The sequence below is a fragment of the Pongo abelii genome, chromosome 8, assembly GCF_028885655.2.
Source record: "Pongo abelii isolate AG06213 chromosome 8, NHGRI_mPonAbe1-v2.0_pri, whole genome shotgun sequence".
Taxonomy (NCBI): domain Eukaryota; kingdom Metazoa; phylum Chordata; class Mammalia; order Primates; family Hominidae; genus Pongo; species Pongo abelii.
In genome coordinates, this window is record NC_071993.2 from 73,707,757 (window position 1) to 73,730,922 (window position 23,166).

The 23,166-nt window shown below is 47.5% G+C and overlaps 1 protein-coding gene across 1 annotated transcript in view; it reads left to right on the forward strand.

The window, feature by feature from the left end:
- The first annotated feature begins 13,205 nt into the window (after positions 1-13,205).
- Positions 13,206-23,166, forward strand: part of NPFFR1 (neuropeptide FF receptor 1) — a 40,489-nt gene continuing 30,528 nt past the window's right edge. Inside the window, exon 1 of the mRNA XM_024253947.3 lies at positions 13,206-13,540. Within this exon, the coding sequence (XP_024109715.3) occupies positions 13,462-13,540 (79 nt within the window). The 5' untranslated portion in view covers positions 13,206-13,461. The remainder of the gene's footprint in view (positions 13,541-23,166) is intronic.

The window sequence follows — 23,166 nt, forward strand, 5'->3', positions numbered from 1 at the left end:
GGCAAAAGGTTCAAAGAGTCTTGGTGCATAAACTCTCTTTTGATGCGATTAAGAGTTGATCAGTTTGCTGTTGCTTTAAATGATTCCTTCAGAAAGTTCCTGGAACGAACAGTAAAGTTATTTACAACTTTTTCTTCCTGGGCAAGAGTTTCCAGGACTAGTACTGTTATGCTGGAAAGGATGGAGGAATCATGTGGACGGGAAGCTATGTGGGGCTACAGGATTCTAATTGTAGTCTCACCCAAATACCATGTTGTACCCCAGAGCCCCGCTTTGGGTCTGTTCTTCACATGAGATGTGCCCGTCCCTTCACAGAAAGCCAGCCCTGGGAAGCAAGCAGCAGTTCCTGACAGGGCAAGAATTGGCACCTACCCCAGAAGGCCTCGGCAGAGCCCTGAACCAGATGTGAAGGGCAGGAAGGGCGGGCCTGGGGGAAGAGCGTGACTCAGGCAACTGGGCAGGAAAACCTCTCCAGCCCATGAGCAGCCAGGCCGTGCTCTGACTGTGTCTCCAGGACAGGCAGGCTCGATCCATGCCTGAGAAAAGGGACACAGCCGAGCTGCGTTAGGTCCAAGCAGGAGCACCCCTGGAGCTCCTAGTGTTTATCAGCACCAGGCAGGCACTGGTATGTGGTCTGGGGTTTTTTGTTTTTTGTTTTCTGTTTTTGACACAGAGTCTCGCTCTGTCACCCAGGTTGGAGTGCAGTGGTGTGATCTTGGCTCACTGCAACCTCCACCTCCCAGGTTCAAGTGACTCTTCTGTCTCAGCCTCCCGAGTAGCTGGGACTACAGGCGCACACCACCATGCCCGATTAATTTTATATTTTTTTAGTAGATACAGGGTTTTGCCATGTTGGACAGGGTGGTCTCGAATTCCTGACTTCAGGTGATCTGCCCTCCTCAGCCTCCCAAAGTGCTGGATTATAGGCGTGAGCCACCACACCTTGCCAGTGTGTTTCTCATTTATTGTTAACATCACCCCTCTTGGTACCCACTCTATGGATGAAGAAACAGGCTTAGCACATGACTAGGAAGGAGCAGGGCTGGGGTTGGTTTAAACTGGGTTGCAAGTCCCGAGTTTTTGCTGTGAGCCCCGGGTCCCTCAGGAGGCCGGCTTGGACTGAAGTGGTTGATTGCTTTCTTTAGCTGACACGGTCCTTCTACCAACCCATTCCTGTGAAAAGGCCTCTCTGAAGCTTTACTTTCCTCATTTATAAAGTGGGTGCTAACACTGCCTTTCCTAATCCCATAGGGTTAAGAACAGGTGACAAAGGTAAGTGCATCAGCATGGTGTCCAGTTCACACTCCAGAGAGTTTCCTCTCACATCTGCTTATGCCCACCCTTGTGTGGGCACAGCCTTTAGTGCCCAGATAAGAACCTCACCTCTCTCAGTGCCGTGCAGAGCTGCATGCCACACATACCTGGAGCTCATCTGGCCAATGGGAAATTTAGTCCCACAGACGATGAGAAGATTGACAGGTCCCCGCTCCCTCCATCTTCATAGTTCAGGAATCTACAAAGTCAGGCCTTTGAGGATGATGAAGTACTCAAGGTGTTGGCTGGGAGCCAACTGGAGCTCTTGCTACCCTATGTGTGTACATTCAAGTTCATGCCAGCAAAAGCACCTGGGCACCCTGCTTCCTGTAGCTGGGAAGCACTTAAGTTGGGGTGCCTTCCAGGGTGGACTCTGCAGGACTGCCTCAGTGCATGACTGCAGGGGGTGTCACTCACGATGCAGTCTCAGTAACTGGCACCATTTGCATAGAAAACTGTGAATGGGCCACCTGGCGCTGTGCTAGGGCTGGTGCTGCATCTATGGACTATTTCCAAGAGAACCAATCACGGGAGCTTTCTCAAATGTAGATTACCAGGCCTATATGAGCCCCATTAAACCAGACTCTGGAAGTAGGACTCATACCTCTGCACCTTAAAATGTCCCTATTCATCCTTCACACAGTGCGCAGAGGATCCTTCTAAATCCCAACTCTCTCATCTGCTCCGAGCCCTGCCATGGCTCTCCACTTATTTCAGTATAAAAGCCCAGGCCTTACCATGGTCTTCGAGTTCTGGAGTCACCCACCCTCTGTTACTTCTGTGATCTGTTTCGTACTCCAGACACACTGGCTTCCAGCTGGTCCTCCAACACCCCACATGTGTTCACATCTCAGGGCCTTCGCATTTGCTCCCCGCAGCCCTCACACACCCACCGAGATATTCCCATGGCCAACTCCCTTATTTCCTTCAAGTCTACTCGAACCGAGGTCTACCCTAACCACCCTACTGCAGCCTGCCCCATTGCACGTCTGTCACTTTTATCTCCCTCAACCTGCTCACCTTTTCCTTTACCTATAGTGCTTCTCCAATATACGCTATAATTTACTTATATCTATTGCTTCTTGTCTGTCTACTCTCGCTAGAATAAAATTCCTATGAAGGAAGGATCTTTGTCCTTCTTGGTCTCTGCTGTGTCTCCAGCACCTGGAGTGATGCCTGGCCCATAGTGGGTACACATGTATGTTTACTGAATGACTGAATGGACAGGTGGTTGATGTGCACTGATGCTTGGGGGCCTCTGCTTGTGGGAGAACTGCTGTGTAGTATCCACCTACCAGCCCAAGTTCAGGTCCCATATTAAATACCTGTGCTCACCAGCGGAGTTTGCTTCCAAAGGACTGCAAAACACCAGGAAGTCTTCCTCACTTTGGTCTTTCCAGACACTCACAAGCCATGGTACTGTGGCTGGGGCTTTTCCTAAGTGTAGTGGCCAGGAGTCGGGGTACATGAGCTGAGAGAGAACAGTCAGTCCCCAGTGCTGTCCCTTAGACTGCCACTGTGCCTGAAAGCCCACCAGGATGAGACTGCTGCTGTTGATGAGGCATTGCCCTGTCCATATGATCTTATTTTAACCCCTGCCAGGATTCAGAAGGGAATTCCTACTGGACCAGGCCCTTGCTACTCAAAGTGTGGACCTCAGACGATCAGCATCAACAGCACCTGTGAGTGTGTTAGAACTGTAGTGTCAGCCGGGCGCAGTGGCTCACGCCTGTAATCCTAGCACTTTGGGATGCCAAGGTGGGCGGATCACTCGAGGTCAGGAGTTCGAGACCAGCCTGGCCAACATGGTAAAACCCCGTCTCTACTAAAAATACAAAAATTAGCCGAGCATGGGGGTGTGCACCTGTAATCCCAGCTACTTGGGAGGCTGAGGTAGGAGAATTGCTTGAACCCGGGAGGTGGAGGTTGCAGTGAGCTGAGATCGCGGCATTGCACTCCAGCCCAGGCAACAGGAGTGAAACTCCATCTCAAAAAAAAAAAAAAAAAACTGTATTGTCTAGGTCTCTCCCCAGGCCTATTGAATCAGAATCTGCATTTTAACAGGATTCCCATGTGATTTGTGGGCATGAATGTCCTGCCAGCTGATAAACTCAACTTGGGGTTATTTTTTTCTGCTGGACACGAATCCATAAGTTAACAAGTAACCTCACAGAGTCTGTGCCTTTAATTAATAGTAACTAACAAAGTTACAGTGGTACATTTCTCACAGGCAGGCCTGTTGAACAATGCAGTTAACATCTTTGTCTCTTTTCTAGATTTTGGGTCATATTTCCTTAAAACAGATTCTCCTAGGAGGATATCTTGAGCGTTAACATTCCTGGGACCAAGTTTATCAGCTGCTCCGTGTTTCTGTTAGAGAAAGGCAAGAGCCACCCAAAGCTTGAGGTGAAAGGAAAAAACCAGAGGTGTCAAAAAAAGAGTAGAGGAAGTGAAAAGCATCAATAAAAATACGTGCTAGCAGCTCACCAGGTGTCTGTGACCACACTAAGTGCTCTCCACTTCTCACCTCGTTTAACCCCCACAGCAACGTGGTAGGCAGCTACCATTATTTCAATTATATAGATGAAGAATCTAGGGAGAGGAGGAGGTGGACAACCTGGCCAAGATCAGACATTAGTCAAGGTTGGTGGCAGGGGGCACAATTCAGATTCAATTCAGGTCCAAATCCAGCTTTTTTTTTTTTTTTTTTTTTTTAAGAGACGGGGTCTCATTGTGTTGCCCAGGCTAGAGTATAGTGGCACAATCTCACTGCATCCTCAAATTCCTGGGCCCAAACGCTCCTCCTGCTTCAGCCTCCTAAGTAGCTGGGACTACAGGCACGTGCCACCATCCTCAGCTAACTTTTAAATTTTTTTGTAGAGATGGAGTCTTGCTATGTTTTCCAGGCTGGTCTCAAATTCCTGGCCTCAAGAGATCCTTCTGCCTCAGCTTCCAAAACACTGGGATTACAGGTGTAAGCCACCATGCCCAGCCTCAAATCCAGAGCGGAGTCCATGTCTCATAGAATTGGTGTCCAGGGCCCAGGAAATGGTTTACAGAAGGCCGCATCTAAGCTGGAGGAGGCCCCAGGGCTGCCCCAGCTAACCCAGATAACTGTCCACCTCTTCCCAAGAGGCTTCACCACTTTCCCACCACCTTGTGGAGATGTGTTTTTCCTGATACAGTGGCCTGAATCCTTCTTGACCTAGTAGTGCTCACTCCAAAAGCTCTCATTGCACCCAGGGTGCAGAACCTCAGACAGAGAGCTGGAGTTCCTCAGGGCATCCCAGTCTACCCTAGGAAGACTCCCTGCATGCAGATTCTCTAGAGGAGAAGGTGGGCTTTCAGAGGGGAAAAGTTCTGATCCAAACCTCTTCTGCTTCGTAGATGGGAACCCCGAGTTCTAGAGGGAATGTTCCACAGTGTTCAAGGGGCAAGTGGAGCAACCCACCCAAGGATGTGCAGGGAGTTGGTGGAACCCAGACGAATGCCCAGGTTTCCTGGCTGCATGCCTTGGGTTCTTTTGGTGGCCCTCACTGGGCGCTGGGGTTTGGGAGCTCCTCTACATGGCACTCTTGGCATCTCCTCTGTGGCCACTGCTGCCCTGGCTGTGCTGTGGAAGTGAGTCAGCCATTGGAACCCTCACTTGTCATTTATTAATGCAGATAATGACGCTGACCTGCTTCCCTAGGGAGAGCTGACTAATAAGCATTTTAAAACCTTTTGAAGCAACTGCTCCTCCAAGGCTGGTTAAGGAGATGGAGGGATGCCTCCTGGCTCCTAGGAAGGGACCTCACTCCTGCCTAGGCCTCAGCCTCTCTGCAGCTCCCCTGGCCTTGCTTTTCAAGGGGACACTCCCTCCTTTCACACCACCATAAACAAACACACTGAAAATGCTAGGGATGTGCTGGGGGTCTGACTCCAGGGGCCATGTTTTCACCACATGGAGACCCCCTTCCCTGTGGATTCTGTGCCTTTTCAAAATGGTAGCTACACCAATGGCCTTGCCCCAAAGGCCCATGTGCATTTCCAGCCAGGGAGAGATAGACTGAGTCTCCATGGGAGATGCCTGGCTTCCCCACCACAGGGGAGGTATGCCACAGGGCTCTCTTGGGCCTCATGCCAACCCTTCTCTCAGGCGCCTACCAACCCTCTCAGGCATCTCAGAACACACCTCTGACTCTGCTTAGAGGATGAGGAATGTGTGTATGAGGCCAATACAGGCCTTGTGGGTTCCATCAACACCCACTGAGGGCCTATGACCAGGGAGGATGCTAGGATGGGGCCTACTGCTGTGCAAGAGAAAGGGTCTCTGCCCTTGGAAGGCATTAGGGACTGAATGTGTCCCTCAAAATTCCTATGTCGAAGCCCTAACCCCACAATGTGACTGGAGATAGGGCCTGTAGGAAGTAATGAAAGTTAAGTGAGGTCCTGGGGTGGGGACCTTATCCCCTAGGATTAGTGTCCTTATAAAAGGAGACACCAGAGAGCTTCCTCTCTCTCTCCTGTGCACACACCAAGGAAGGGCCACGGGAGGACATGGCGGGAAGGGGTGTCTGCAAGTCAGGAAGAGTACCCTCACCAGAAACCAAGTCAGCCGGAACTTTGATCCGAGATTCTCAGCTTCCATAACCATGAGAAAAAAATTTCACGCCTGTAATCCCAGCACTTTGGGAGGCCGAGGTGGGCAGATCACAAGGTTAGGAGACAGAGACCATCCTGGCTAACACGATGAAACCCTGTCTCTACTAAAAATACAAAACAACAACAACAAAAAATTAGCTGGTGTGGTGGCATGCGCCTGTAGTCCCAGCTACTCAGGAGGCTGAGGCAGGAGAATTGCTTGAACTCAGGAGGTGGAGGTTGCAGTGAGTCAAGATTGTACCACTGAACTCCAGCCTGGGCAACAGAGTGAGACTCCGTCTCAAAAAAAAAAAAAAAAAAAAAAATCTGCTTGTTTACCACCCAGCCTGTGGGAAGTTCATAGACTAGCTGGGGAAACAGGCATGGGAAGAGAAGTATGACTGGAATGTCCCAGACAGTAATTCTGAAATCTTGCTGCACATTGGAGTCACCTGAGAATCTTTAAAAACTCCTGATCTGGGACCGGGCATGGTGGCTTATGCCTATAATCCCAGCACTTTGTGAGGCCGAGGCAGGTGGATCACTTGAGGTCAGGAGTTTGAGACTAGCCTGGGCAAAATGGTGAAACCCCGTCTCTACTAAAAATATAAAAATTAGCCGAGCGTGGTGGCATGTGCCTGTAATCCCCCCCTACTTGGAAGATTGAGGCAGGAGAGTTGCTTGAGCCCAGGAGGCGGAGGTTGCAGTGAGCCAAGATCGCACCACTGTGTTTTGAGACAGAGTCTTGCTCTGTCACCAAGGCTGGAATAAACAAACAAACTAAAAAACTGATCTGGTTCCCACACTGAGACATTCTGATTTTATTGGTATGGGGTGTGATGACTTCAAGTCTCCCCAGGAGATTTTAAAGTGCAGCAGTTTGGGAATCACTGATCTAAGAGCTATTCTAGATGTGGGAGCAGAGAGGATGGGACAAGAGACAGGCTGATGGGCAGGTGAGGAGGGGGACAGGAGAGGGAGCACCAAAAGATAGCCAGGCAGAGGGCATAGCACATTCCAAGGCGCGGAGCAGTTAGTGGAACAGCAAGGTGCTCAGTGAGGAGCGGGTCAGGTGGGAGGGAGAAGCGGTAGGATTGGAGGGTGGAGAAATGGACAAGGACTGGGCCGTGGGCATCTTGGGTGGCCTGCGGAAGAGATTGGGTTTAACCAGGAAGTACCTGGAAGTCTGCAGGGGAATGGAAATGGACGGTGAGGGGCATGATTTGGGGAGATCACTGGGGAGAGTATGGTGTGTGGACCACAGACAAGGTCATCATTCATTCATTCATTCACTCACTCATTCATTCATGTCTCCCGCAGTTGACCACAAGCTCTATAAGACCAGGACCCTTGTGGCAGGTGAAAAGCCAAGAAGGGTTGCAGCAGTGATTCTCTATCTTGCCTGAATGTCAGAGTCACTTGGAGAGTTTTGAAAACTCACTGATGTGCAGGCCCTATCCAAACAGAGATGAATACAATTGAATTGATCTGATTCCATAGAATCAAGTGAGCTTCAATTAGTCTGCGTTAGAGGCTCAGTGCCAGTGATTTTTCTTAAAGCTCCCCTATACACTTCTAATGTGCAGCCAGGATTGAGAATTCCTGGTCTCTAGAGATGTTAAGAAGTTGCAAGAGGGTTTAGAGCCAAATTCAACCCATTGACATATTGTTTGGCCTGTACCATGTTTAAAAGTAATTGTGAATTTGTTGCCCAGAATTTTTTAATTGGGAGCCGAAATTTTTTATGAAAAATATCTGGACGCCAGGCACAATGGCTCACACCTATAATCCCAGTGCTTTGGGAGGCCGAGGGAGGCAGATCACTTGAGGTCAGGAGTTCGAGACCAGCCTGGCCAACATGGTGAAACCCTGTCTCTACTAAAAATATGAAAGTTAGCCAGGCATGGTGACACACACCTGTAATACTAGCTACCTGGGAGGCTGAGGCAGGAGAATCGCTTGAACCTGGGAGGCAGAAGTTGCAGTAAAGCCAAGATTGCACCACTGTACTCCAGCCTGGGCAACAGAGTGAGACTCTGTCTCTAAATAAATAAATAAATAAATATCTGGATTTCTGGCTTTCTATTGTCTACTTTGACTGCCCTCACTATTCCCGAGAAAGTCTGATTCTGAGATCACCCTCCACCTCCTCCTCCACTGCTCCTTTTAGATGCTTCTCCAAGCAGGTGTCCACACGGATTCCAGTGTGCACAGGAGACTTTCCCCTTTTAAAGAACTTCTCAATTCCACTTTTTTCCTGCCACCTCCTGGCATCTAGCTTTTCAGATGGAAATCAGTTTCCAGGATGGTGGGGCTTCCTGCAAAAAGGCTCCCTAAGCCACAGCACATGTGCCCAGCTGTAGCTATTGGAGGTGGGGTGGGATGGGGAGTAGCTCCCCTGAGGATGAAGGTGCAGGTCAAGCTCTTGGGCAGAATGCATGCAGCTGGAAACCCTGCAGGCCAAGAGGTGGTGGGGCTCCTTGAGATGGACAGGGATTGCTTCTACACCTTGGATGGGTGCACCCTTATCTTTCTCAGATGCTCCCCCAAAGGGCCAAAAAAGTTGAGGGAAGCAGGGCTAAGGTCCAGCAGGGCCAGTGCCCAAGGAGTCCAGGGGAGTGTTCTTGGCCTCCTCTCCTCTCTCTTCCACTCTAGCTGTGTAATATTGGGCAAGGCATTTCCCTTGATGGCTTCATCTGTAAGATAGGAGCAATGGTGACTTGTTTGACTGAAAGACTCTGCATCCAAGGTTCAGGGCAGAGAAGCACCCCAGCCCTGCAGTCAGGTGAACTTTGGAGAAAAGCGTGATCTGCAATGGAGAATAATGTTGCCTTAGGTTTCCTGGGAGCTGCTTTGGGGTAGGAAGCTATCTTGGTTTGCTAGGGCTGCCATAACAAAATACCACAGACTTAAACCAGTGGTCCCCAACTTTTTGGCACCAGGGACTGGTTTTGTGGAAGACAATTTTTCCACGGACTCGGGGGTGGGGGCTGATGGTTTGGGGATGAAACTGTTCCACCTCAGATCATCAGGCATTAGACTCTCATAAGGAGTGCGCACCCTAGATCCCGTGCATGTGCGGTTCACAATAGGATTTGCGCTCCCAGGAGAATCTAATGCTGCTGCTGATCTGACAGCAGGTGGAGCTCAGGCGGTAATGCTCACTCACCTGATGCACACCTCCTCCTGTGCGGCCCAGTTCTTAACAGGCTGTGACTCAGGGGTTGGGGCTTCAACAACAAAAATTTGGAGACCCCTGGCTTAAACAACAAAAATTTATTTTCTCACAGTTCTGGAGGTTAGAGTCCAAGATCAAGGTGCTGAAAGGCTTGGTTTCTCCTGAGACCTCTGTCCTTGGCTTGCAGAGGACCACCTGCTCGCTGTGGCCTCATATGGCCTTTCCTCTATGCATGTAAATTCCTGGTGTCTCCTTCTCTTCTTCTTTCTTTTTTTTCCCTTGAGACAGGGTCTTGCTCTGCCACCCAGGCTGGAGTATAGTGGTGTGATGTCAGCTCACTGCAGCCTCTGAGCCCCCTGAGCTCAAGTGATCCTTCCACCTCAGCCTGCTGAATAGCTGGAACTACAGGCACACAACACCACGCCTGGCTATATACATATACTTTTTTCATATGTTTTATAGAGACAGGGTTTTGCCATATTGCCAAGGCTAGTCTTGAATTCCTGGGCTCAAGTGATCCACCCGCTTTAGCCTCCCAAAGTGCTGGGATTGCAGGTGTCAGCCACCACACCCAGCCTCTTTCTCTTCTTATACAGACATCCACCTTATGTCGTTAGGGCCTCACTTTAATGACCTGATTTAACCCTAATTACTTTTCCTATCTCCAAATACAGTCACATTGTGGGGTTAGGAATTTGACATATCAATTTTGGGGAGACATAGTTCAGTCCACAACAGGAGAAAGAGAGGGGGCACTTTTCTTTATCTGCATGGAGCAACTTTTACCCAATCTGTCTGTTTGGCCTCCACTCATGACTTTGGGGATGAGGAAGGGCACTGTATTTAATGGCCTGTGACTTTTAATCCACACAGCAGCCTTGAGAAGAAGTAGTATAAATCCCATTTTACAAATGAGGAAAATGAGGTTAGAGAGTGTATTAATCCATTTTCACATTGCTATGAAGAAATAGTGGAGACTGTGTAATTTATAAAGAAAAAGAGGCTTAATGGACTCACAGTTCCACATGGCTGGGGAGGCCTCACAATCATGGCAGAGGGCAAAGGAGGAGCAAAGTCATGTATTACATGGCGGCAGGCAACAGAGCATGTGCAGGGGAACTGCCCTTTATAAAACCATCAGATTTTGTGAGACTTATTTACTATCACAAGAGCAGCACAGGAAAAACCCACCCCCATGATTCAATTACCTTCCACCGGGTCCCTCCCACAACACTTGGGGATTATGGGAGCTACAATTCAAGGTAAGATTTGGATGGGGACATAGCCAAACCATATCAGAGGGCTTAAGTGACTTACCCTGGGCACACAGCTAACAAATAGTAGAGATAGAATTCACACTCAGACACACTGCCCTGCCTGCTCTCCGAGGCTAGATCCATGAAATTTGTTTTGTCTGGTACCACGTGGACTTGATACTATAAGAAGGTTGTAATGTAGAAGAAAAATGTCTGTAGAAGAGGAGGGAAAAGGAAGAAAAGGCTCTATGATCTGGAACTATTCAAATAAAAAAGATGGTGGAGCAATTGACCAAAAGGCGCTAGAGTGATGTGGCTGCTCAGGAAAGAAGGAAGGAAAGGGAAGAAAGTGAAAAAGTGAGACTGCATTATTCAAAGTCTAGTGCCCCAGCTGGGCATGGTGGCTCAAGCTTGTAATCCCAGCACTTTGGGAGGCCGTGGCGGGTGGATCACATGAGGTCAGGAGTTCAAGACCAGCCTGGCCAACACGGTGAAACCCCGTCTCTACTAAAAATACGAAAAAATTAGCTGGGTGTGGTGGTGGGCACCTGTAATCCCAGCTCCTAGGGAGGCGGAGGCAAGAGAATCACTTGAACTCGGGAGGCAGAGGTTGCAGTGAGCTGAGATTGTGCCACTGCACTCCAGCCTGGGCGCAGAGTAAGACCTTGTCAAAAAACAAAACAAAACAAAAAAAACAACTCTATTGCCCCAGTAATTATAGCTCATATTTATTGAGTACCTACATGTTCCAGGTACTGTTATCAGGGCTTTACATATATTAACTCATTTAATGCTCATAACCCTATGTGGTAGGTACTATTATCCCTATTTTGTAGATGAGAGGAAACTCAGGCACAAAGACATATAACTTTCCCAAAGCACACCAACTCTAAATGGCAGTGCTGGGCTATACAGACTTTACAGCACAGTGCCTCGAACTCTGCATTGCTCAAGGGGGCTTAATATGACCTGACATACTTCTGAGTTTTATCAGAGGGACTTCAAGAAATGTGAGCACTTCTACAGGGAGGTGGACTCAAGATAGTGATAAGATGAATAATATTTCTTGCGTACTGTCTATATGCAAAGCACTGTTTCACATGCTCTATATACAGTAACTGCTTTAATCTTCACAACTATAGGAGATAGGTGCCATTATTCTGCCCATTTTATAGATGAAGAGACTGAGGCAAGTCACAGAAAGAAAAAAGCCCAGTGAAATTCTTGTGTTTCTCCAGTAGAACAGCAGCGTTGAAAGAGCAACTTCCCTCCCACCTGACCTCTGAAGGGCTGCCCTAGGGGAAGAGAGAGGGACACGATGGCAGACGTACCCATTGCCGGAGATACTTCTTGCTGGGGATTAGGGTCAGGATGCCTGCTCTGGGTCAGGGTTAGACTCAGTGACCTCTAAGGACCTTCTAGCTGTGAGACTCTGCCCACTGCTCTGGACAGAGAAGGAACTAGGGAAAGAAGTGAGACTAGGAAGTATCCTGATGCCAACAGTTTCCCCAGTGTCCAGTGAGCAAACTCCTGACTCTTAAAAGAGGAAGGAATACACCATTCACTTTCTTTCATCTGCCTAGAACATGGGATCTTTTTTTAAAAAAAATAGTTGGGTACATAGTCAGTGTATATATTTATGGGGTACATGAGGTGCTTTGATACAGACATGTAATGTGAAATAAGCACATCATGGAGAATGGGGTATCCATCCCTTCAAGCATTAATCCTTTGAGTTACAAACAATCCAATTATACTTTTTAAGCTATTTAAAAATATACAATTAAGTTATTATGGACTATAGTCACCCTATTGTGCTGTCAAATAATAGGTCTTATTCATTCTTTCTAGCTATTTTTTTTGTACCCATTAACCATCCCCATCCTCCCATTACCCTTCCCTGCTTCTGGTAACCACATGCTTCTACTATGCTTCTACTATGTCCATGAGTTCAACTGTCTTGATATTTAGATCTCACAAATAAGTAAGAACATGTGATGTTTGCTTCCTGTGCCTGGCTTATTTCATTTAATATAATGATTTCCAGTTCCATCCATGTTGTTGCAAATGACTGGATCTCATTTTTTTTATGGCCGAATAGTACTCCATTGTGTATATGTACCACATTTTCTTTATCCATTCATCTGTTGATGCACACTTAGGTTGCTTCCAAATCTTAGCTATTGTAAACAGTGCTGCAACAAAAGCACATGAATGCAGATAGAACCTGGGATCTTTATTCATGTGGCAAAAATTTATGGTGGTGTCTGCTGGGTGCCTGACAGGGGCTGGAGATGAGTATTCTCCAATTCAGCTCAAGGAACCATTTGTTGAGCATCTGCTATGGGCTGGGCTGAAACTTTGGTATCACATTTACTCCCCTCAAAATCATTTTACAAATGCAGAAACATACTCAGGTGCAGGTATTATTATAAGAAACTTTTCCAAGGGTACCACCTGGTGAATGCCTGAACTGGTTAATTTCAAAGTCGTGGTCACCTAGCAGACCTTGTCCCCATTCTCCTGGGAGAGCCAGGAGCTGGTGGGGCTCCTCCCTGCCGCCCTCCCGAAGCCCTCCTGTTTTCACAGCTACCTCTCATCCCCTTCTCAGGAAGGCCCAGAGTGCTGGACCCCAGGCTAGGGTGGGCAAGGATGAGGAGTGGGGACAGAGGCTGGCATGTGGGGCACGGGAGAGAGGCGGGGAATTACGGGACGCCGCTGTCAGGGCTGCAGTGGGAGGAGGGATGTGTCCCCTACTTCGGAGGGGCGCTCGGGCTCTGTGGAGAGAGCGCCATGCGGGAGGCGGGCCCGGGGCGCCCTCGCTTGGCGGGCACAGGTGCGCGGGTGCCATGACGACTGCGCCTCACGAGCCCCCTCCTTCCCCTGGTCGGGAGGCGCGGGGCGGCGGGCGGCTGAGCCGGGCGGGCAGCAGCGCTGCGCGGGAGCCAGTCAGCCCGAGGGGAGGGAAACCGGCCAGGGCCTGGGGCCTGGGAGCGCACGCCCCCTGCCCACCTCTGCCCGGACCGACCGGACCTGCGGAGCGCGGAGGCAGGGGCGCAGCCCTCAACCAAGTGCCCGGAGACCGTCCCTATGCCCGCTGGCCCGAAGGGGCCCGCTGCCTCCCGCCATCGGAGACCGCCGGAGCCCGCAACTGGGGGCAGCATGGAGGGTGAGTGGTCCCGGGGCTGGGGACCAGCCGTGGGGCCGGGTACAGACTCCGGGGCATGGGGCCGAGGGAGAGGAGAGGGGCCGGGCAGCTGATCACCCACGGCTGTCCAGAGCCAGACGATGCGACCCTCTGTGTGTGACAGAGACAGAGACACTAAGAAAGGGAGAGAGACCTGGGGTGCCCATGTGTTCATGGTGTGTGTGTGTGTGTGTGTGTGCGTGTGTATGTGAGACAGAAAGACAGACAGAAAGAGACAGATAGAGAGAAAGACCTGGGGGTACTCTGTATTCATGTTGTGCCTGTGTGTGTGAGAAAGAGAGAGAGACAGAGACAGAGACATAGACATAGAGACAGACACTGAGAGAGAGAGACAGACAGAGACAGGCAGAGAAACACTTGGGGGTGCCTCTGTATTCATGTTGTGCGTGTGTGTGTGTGTGTGTGTGAGAGAGAGAGAGAGAGAGAAAGAGAGAGAGAGAGATAAAGACCTGGGGTGCCTCTGTATTTGTGTTGTACATATGTGTGTGCATGTACAAGACACACACACACACACACACACACAGAGAAAGAGAGAGTCCCTGTTGTTTGTGTGCATGCACACAATCCCTGCTGTCTGAGCAGAGAATCATTTGAGACCAGGTGAGGAGGTGAGGACAGCTTGGCTATTAGCTTCAGAGGAATTGTCACCGACTTTGTCTGCTTGAAGGGGTGGGGTTGTTGGGGAGATGGGATTCTAGAGGTGATATCCTCCATGTAGAGAGAATTTCTCTCCCTAAGGAAAGGAGAGTGAACTATGGACCTTACCTCCAGGATTTTAAGGGATAGCGGACCAAGGCGTAAGGCTGCTTGCTCCCACCTTACCAGAACCCTCTCTCAGCCATTGTGGACAAGGGGAATCATATTTAGGCTAAGAAACTGGAAAACCAAGGGCTGGTCCACTGTCTTGCTGGGTGTCTTTGAGATAGTGCCTAAACCTTTCTGTGCCACTGGTCACCCATCTATCGAATGGGGGAACTTAACATTCAGCTGGCTTCACAGAGTGTCTGTGAGGATAAAATAAGATGTGTTGTACAACACGCCAGTATGAGACAGCTGTGGCAAGAGGTAATAAAATCCCAAAATTCCAATTAGTAATTGCAAACACTGCTGTTAAAAAATAAAATCAAGTTTTATAGAAAATCTTGTGAGGCTGCACTTGTAGTTTTCCAATGAGCCAGGGTATGAAAAGCACACACACAAAAGAGGCAAGAAGGAATCAATAACCCAAGAGGAATCTGGAAGATTGGCAGGATCTGTAAGAATGGCGTTAGCAAAGCACTGAAGCTCCAGTGAACAGAAGTCGGGGGAAATTGGCAAAGACAAGAGCAAAGAGCTTTCAAAGTCTAAGAATAACAAGAAGGAATCTGCTCTGGCTTAGGCTCGAGGGCAGGCAGAACAAGGTACAGGCAATTTTACTTCAAATTGTGGAATAAAGAGGATAAGGAGGAAATTGAGACCCAAGATAGTCCAGCGATAGGAAGAAGACATCAAGTCACCTACAATGAGCTCACTCATTGAAGCCCAGACATATGACATCCCAGGGACCCAGAGGTATTTACAGATATAATCATTGCTTTTGGGGAAACTACAGAGAATGAAGGAAGTGCCAGAAAACTGAAGATGGGCAAATGTCCTGATTTTCAAAAAAGGGAAATATAAATTTTTTATCTAAAAAGCCTCTACACTGCTAAGATTAGTTTTGACCTCTATTAAAATTCCAGAAGAAATGATCAAACACAGTGTACACTTAGGAGAAAACAAAGCACTCACTCAGCTCAGAATTTTTCAAATTCTGAGCTGCACACTTGCAAAGATGTGTGCCTGAGCATGTTCATCACGGTGCAAAATTGGAAACCATCCAGATAGCCATAAATTATGTAAATTAAATAAAAAATGAGACACACCTGCAATGGCATACTATGCAGACATTAAAAACTGTGCTTAGGATTTTCTTTATTGACATGGAAATATGTTCGCTACCCAATGTGAGTAATTAGAAAAAAAACAGGTTTTTGAATGCATGTGTAGTATGATCCCCTTTATGCAAAATTACATAGGTTTATTATTGGAAATATACATATACAAGTGTATACGCAAAGAGGTAGTCACTAACATCTTTGTTTGATTCTCCTGCTTCTGAAAGCAGACCCTAAGACAAGAGCTTGGATATAGGGAGTTTATTTGTGAGATGATGCCAGGCAGTGGAAGTGAGGGAATGAGGAGAGTGAGATGAAGACGGGAGAAAAGGCAAGAAATGGGTGCCTTAATGAGCTGGTTTTAGCTGTGGGCAACTGGGGGGTTCTATCCTGCTGGGGACACTGAGAAAAGTGCAGAGTGAACCTGAGGTTTACCCCACCTGAGAGGTGGCATTGGCTGCTTCACCTCCCCACTGGTCTGGTATTGCCCCACTCCTGCAGTTTTGGGTTGTCTCTTTTTGTGACTTCAGAGAAAGCAGAGCAGAGAGACTCCCAGGTGCAGACTTGGTGGGGTTCTAAAAATTTGAGGAAGCATTCACCGCAGCTGAAATCTTTGGGCCAATGGGATGTGGCAGGCAGAGAGCATCACAAACGCAGGGATTATCTCTGGATGTGAGGGTTCTGTCATGTTTACTCTCTCTTTTGCGGTGCTCAGAATTCTTTGTTGTTGTTGCTTGAGACAGAGTCTCGCCCTGTCGCCCAGGCTGGAGTGCAGTGGCGTGATCTTGGCTCGCTGCAACTTCTGCCTCCCAGGTTCAAGCAATTTTCTTGCCTCAACCTCCTGAGTAGCTGGGATTACAGGCATGTGCCACCACGCCTGGCTAATTTTTTTGTGTTTTTAGTAGAGACGGGGTTTCACCATGTTGGCCAGGCTGGTCTTGAACTCCTGACCTCATGATCCGCCCGCCTCGGCCCTTCAAAGTGCTGGGATTACAGGCGTGAGCCACCACGCCCAGCCTAGAATTCTTTTATAATAATCACAACAAAACAAAAAAGCATTTTCAAAAAGAAAGAAAATAATGTATTGTTCATTAGGAGCCTATATTAGTACTCACTAAGAACAAATCCAGGAGCTCAAACAACTCAACAGCAAGAAAACAGAAAAACCCAATTAAAACATGTTAAGAAATCTGAATAGACATTTCTCAAAAGAAGACATACAAATGGCTAACAGGTATATGAAAAAATGCCCAATATCACTGATGATTAGGAAAATGCAAGTTAAAACCGCAATGAGACATCATCTCATACCTGTCAGGATGGCTTTTACCAAAAAGATGAAAGATAAGTAAGAATTATTGGAGATGTGGAGAAAAGAGAACTCTTGTGTGGTGTTGGTGGGAATGTAATAAATTTGCACAGCCATTATGGAGAACACTATGGAGGTTCCTCAAAAAGCTAAAAACAGAATTACCATATGATCCAGCAAGCTCATTTCTGGGTACTTACCCGAAAATCTGATATTCGTTACTTGAAGAGATGTCTGCACCACCAGGTTTATTGCAGCGCTGTCCACAATAGCCAGGCTATGGAATCAACTAAGTGTATATAAACCGATGAATGGATGAGGAACATGGGGTATGTGAACACAATGGAATACTATTCAGCCTCTAAAAGGACAGAATTGTGTCATTTAAAACAACATGGACAATATTGGAGAACATTATACTACATAAAATAAGTCAAGCACAGAAAGACAAATACCACATGTTTTCACTTATATATTGAATCTAAAACAATAGAACTTATAGAACCAGAGAGTAGGGTGGCTCTGTGGTGGGGGAGAATGGAGTGATGGTGGTCAAAGAGTACAAAATTTCAGTTAGACAGAAGAAATGGTTTTCTTTTTTTGAATTTTATTGCACAGCATGATGCATAGAGTTAATAATACAGTATTATACATTTCAAAATTGCCAAGAGGGCCGTGTGCAGTGGCTCATGCCTGTAATCAGAGCACTTTGGGAGGCCAAAGCGGGAAGATCATTTGAGGTCATGAGTTCGAGACCAGCCTGGCCAACATGGAGAAACCCCATCTCTATTAAAAAATACAAAAATTAGCTGGGTGTGGTGGCACACACTTGTAATCCCAGCTACTCAGAAGGCTGAGGCAAGAGAATTGCTTGAGCCCAGAAGGTGGAGGTTGCAGTGAGCTGAGATTGTGCCACTGCACTCTGGCCTGGGCGAAAGAGCAAGACTCCATCTTAAAAATAAATAAATAAATAAATAAATAAATAAATAAAGATTGAGTCTGGGTGCAGTGGCTCATGCCTCTAATCCCAGCACTTTGGGAGGCTGAGGCGGGCGTATCACCTGAGGTCAGGAGTTTGGGACCAGCCTAGCCAACATAGTGAAACCCCATTCCTACTGAAAATACAAAAATTAGCCGGGTGTGGTGGTACACATCTGTAATCCCAGCTACTTGGGAGGCTGAAACATGAGAATCGTTTGAACCTGGGAGGCGGAGGTTGCAGTGAGCCAAGATCTCTGCACTCCAGCATGGGTGACAGAGCGAGACTCGGTCACACATACAAAAAAAGATTGAATCTTACTAAAAAAAAGCAAAAACCAAAACTAAATTTCAGATGTTTTCACCACAAAAAAATGTTAAGTATTTGATGGATATATTAACTGGCTTGATTTAATTACTCCACCTTGTATTCATAAATTATACCATCGATTTGTATCCTCAAAATTTATACAATTACAAATTGTCAATTTGCAATAAAAAACTGAAAACTTATTTTAAATCTAAAAAAATATAAAAATCACGTCAATACCATTTGGAGCAACTGTTCGTAAGACACAACTGGCTGGTAAATGTTTTTGTAACTCTATCCAGCTGTTAATTTTACATAGCTATTCACAGTGTGCACGTTTTACTAAATAATATTTCCAAAACAAACAAAAGAACAAATCAAGCTAAACCTACAGATTTCCTCTTCCAGAATGGGTTTCTGAGGGGAAAAATGATGAATACAAAAGTTCAGCAGGACACTGCCAAGATCTCTCAGAAAAATCTTGTGAATTGATTGAGAGATATAGGAGAGATGCTGGAGGACCAACAACGAGGGCCTTATGAAAGGTTTGATAGCAGCCTAGGAGTCCCTAGAACTCCGACCCTGATATGACATTAATTAATAAAAATAAAAGGCATGCTTATCAAATCTCTGGATAGGAGCTGTAACACCCACAAGGCAATAAAGTCAAGATTTAAGGTTATCTCAACATACCAAAATGCTGGATTAAAACCAAGAAAATGAAAGGTACATGTAAGTGAAATGTAAAGTCCTGAATTTAGGTCTCAAAAAATTAATGGCATACATTTAAGATGGGGGAGATCTGGCTTTTATTCTTGAGGAAAGTTATGGGGCAGGGTGGGGGGTAGGTAGGGGAGGTCCCAAAATGGGCTGACTATGAGATAGGTCTGGAGTCCCTCTTGCTGGATACCCTGGGATGTGAGGAGAGGGGGATGATTCTGGGGACAGGGGCTCACTCTTGTTCTGGCTCCTGGGAGCAGAATTTGGAATGGTGAGGAAAGGTTGCAGTAAGGCAATTCAACTCAACCTCAGGAAGAACTTTCTATCATTCAGGGCTGGCCTAGCATCTGTCTCCTCACCAGTTCCCATATCCAGCTTGAGCAAGTGGAGGCTGACAGGTCTGATGACTGACTAGGGGACAGAAGAGATAATTGTTGGGTGGCTGGATGAAAACAATGGCCTGGAGGGGTCTCTGAGGGCCCAGAAGTCTTCCCCCAACATCTAGAGACAGACACTGCAGTCTGCCAAGCCCCTGCAGAGTTGCTGTGGTCAGCCGGGCAGTAATCCTCATTTGCCTTCCCCACTGGGCCTTGACTGTGATGTTATGCTGTGGGACAAGTCAGCAGAAGGGCAGCAAATCAGATCCGCTCCCCAGCCTGACCCCAGCCCGACCCCAGCCCAACCCCAGCCTTTCTGGGAGCCCCCAGGGGCCTCCACAGCTGCCTACCCATCCTGGAAGTTCTGTGGCTGAGAGAGGCCCAAAGGCTGGGAGGATATACACCCGCACTAGCTGGAAGTGGGCACAGCTATGGGGAAGTGGCCATGTGAGGAAGGCGGTCACTGGAGAGAAGAGGGGACAGGAGCATGCCAGCTGGTGTCCCTCCTGCACAGGACACAGTAGATCTTAGAGGTTCAGGTGGATGCTGCTTCTCCATATGCTCCTTGGAAATGCTTCTGCCAGAGTCTCTGTGCCCTGTCCTTTTCCACAAAGCATATCATCATCCTGGGGCTGCCCACCAGCCTGAGAATTCAGCAGGGAGACAACATGACCCCATTTAAAAGATGATAAAACTGAGGCCCAGGAGGCACAGATTGCACTGGTTTGAACTGCAGCAGGTCTGCACAAATGGTCTAGATTCTGGGGACACTGTGGGGCTGCAGCCTCCATGAAGTCTAGCTTTCCAGCTTTGTCCTGAAGACCTTTCACGCCTTCCTGTCTTACTGGGAGGGAAGAATGGGAAAGGTCTCAGCTGCTGCTGGGGAGGCAGAGGCCAGATGGGTGTAGGCCTGGTTCTCACTGGGACCATGATCTGTCTGATGGCAATCTGTCCTGCTTCCAGCAATGAGTTGAGGAGATATACTTACAATAAGTATTTCTACTACAATCATTGAGTGGCCCATTCTACTGTAAAAACTCTGGGCTATTAGAGCCAGGTGGTCTATGTAAGCAGCTGCTCAACTCTGAGTTCACAAATGAAGAAACTGAAGCAACAGTGAGTGGAACTGACAACACAGCTAACTTCTATCAGATCCCCTTAAGATATAAACATAAAGAATTAGCCTACAATCCCAGTACCTTGGGAGGCTGAGGCAGGCGGATCACTAGAGGTCAGGAGTTTGAGACCAGCCTGGCCAACATGATGAAACTCTGTCTCTATTAAAAATACAAAAATTAGCTGGGCGTGGTGGTAGGCGCCTGTAATCCCGGCTACTCAGAGGCTGAGGCAGGAGCATTGCTTGAACCCGGGAGGTGGAGGTTGCAGTGAACCCAGGTCGCGGCACTGCACTGCAGCCTGGGCGACAGAGTGAGACTTCATCTCCAAAAAAAAAAAAAAAAAGATACAAACGTAAAGAATTACATTCAGTCTGTCATGCTCAAAAGCTTTTTGTAGCTCTCTTGTTAATAACTGAAATTGCATTATTAGAGCTTTCCTTTTTCTAATTTAATGTCTGACTCCTTTTGAAATGCAAAAGCCTAAAAGAGACACAGCGCTTTGTTATGAGTCATTTCTTCAGCCATGTGAACAAGTTTATCAGAATATTTGCTAAAAGAAGACTCTGCTAGGGATGGGGAGAGAGAGAACATTAAGTAACCTAGGACTCCAAGCGGTGATGCCTCATTAGGAGGTAATGGATCTCAAAGGGGTTAGGTGTCCTCTTCTATTATTTCTCAGTTGAGCACAGAGTGACCCTGGTTCTGCCTATGGCCACTGTGTGCCTGGTTTTAGGCAAGGTTTTAGGTGATACATGCACTGTTCATAAAGTGTTAGCTTTGTAGCAGAAGCCTCAGGGAGGCAAAGTTCCTTCCAAATCAAGGATCCCTAATTGCTGCTAATGGACCCTAGAGGTCTTTATATGTGACCTGATGATACCCAGAGGATGAGAAAATGGATGGAGATGGCAGAGCCTAAGCAGGAGCTCAAACTCAGAACAGGTCTCCTGGTTTATTTGATGCACCCTGAATCCCAGAACCCAGGAAAACTTGGAGGTCTACTACTACTGCATGCTGTATTCTTAGAGCAAGTCTCTTTTTGTCTTTGAGTTTTGATTTTCCTGTGAAATGAAGATAATTCTCCTTTCCTTGTCAGAGATAGCTTGATGTTGTACAAAACAAATTTCAAAAATAATGGAAATACTATCTAATAGCACCTGTGGGATACAGCTAAAGCAGTGCTTCTAGGAGAATTCATAGCCTTTATTACCTAACTTATCAACATACATTAATCATATTTATGTTCTAGGCCCTGTGCCAGATAATGAGGAGCATTTCAAGCTGAACAAGGCATGGTTTCTACCCCTAAGACATTTCTAGTTTAACTAAAAGAAAAAAAAATCTCTATACTTAGTTGAAGCAGGACATGAAATGTGGCCAGCACTGCAGGTAAACTGAACCTGCAGACCTTGAGGAAGCAGCCAGCCATCGAACCCGGAAAGGTGCTCCAGGGCATATGTTTAGCCTTTCCAAGAGAAAGAGAGAGGGAAATCCCTGCCTCCCCTTTACTTTCCCCTCCTCTCCCACCTTAAGCCTCTTCTACCTCCACTCTCTAAGGCCTGGAATTCTTTTAAATAGACTGAGAGTACAGGCTCAGTATGTGATAAAGGCAGTTCAGTTTTCACTATGAGGTAAATGACTTGTATCAGAACCTTTTCTGAATACAAGTTTTGATGGGTAAAACCAGAGACCTCCTGCAGGAAGTAAGGAGAAATAAAAAGGCCTCAGAGTAGAAGAGAAGTACAAAGAGGGGCTCGTTTGGGGGCTCCTGATGGCTGTATTAGCAACTCAGCCCTCAAATTCTTTGGCCTTTGCCAATCCAAATGATTCTTGGAAGGGCAACCTGCTCTCATTCACCAAAAAGAGGCCAGGCTTGCAAAATCCATGTTGCTGTGGTGGGTGCCTGGGATGGAGGGGCTTTGGTTCAGCCTGCAAGAGGAACAGTAGGAGGTTGCAGTTCTCAAGAGGCCTCCTTCCTCCTAGATCCTCTGCCACATCCACTTTTTACTCTCCTAAGCCGTGCTAAGAAAGCTTTTGCCAAGGCTTGCTTCCCTGGGAACAAACCCAAATGAACTGAAACCACACTGCAACCTCCTGGTTCCCCACAGCTGCCTGGCAGATAGCTAATGCAGTCAATAAGCAGTCTGAAGTTCTGCAAGGCCCTTTGTAATTTACTCTGCTGTCTCTCTGAATGTATTAACAACTCCATGAGGTTGGGAGAGGCAGGAAGCCCAGGTCATCCACATTCGAAAGCCAAGGAGAACACAGGGATGAAGTAGATCTCCCCAGTTCTCTTAGGAATACCAAGATGTAGCATGGGGGCTTAGGGTCTACTATCATCAGTCTCCCAGCCACCCCAAACTAACTATACCTCCCTTTAAAAATTGTACAAAAGCAGCTTTAAGACAAGTTCCCAAGCTTCTCCTCCAAACCAAGTTTCCCAGCCCCCAACCTCTCTCTCTCTTTTTTATTTTCAAGATGGAATCTCGCTCTGTTGCCCAGGCCAGAGTGCTGTGGTGCGATCTCAGCTCATTGCAACCTCCACCTCCCGGGTTCAAGCAATTCTCCTGCCTCAGCCTCCCAAGTGGCTGAGATTACAGGCATGTGCCATCACGCCTGGCTAATTTTTTGTATTTTTAGTAGAGACAGGGTTTCACCATATTGGCCGGGCTGGTCTCGAACTCCTGACCTTGTGATCTGCCTCCTTCCATCTCCCAAAGTGCTGGGATTATAGGCATGAACCACTGTGCCCAGCCCCCAACCTCTGTTATATGCAGTCAGTGACCACCATGGGGCCAGCTCTCAAGGCCACGCTTTCTGATTCCCAGGTCAGTGTCCTTTCCTCTCTGCATTAGCACAGTC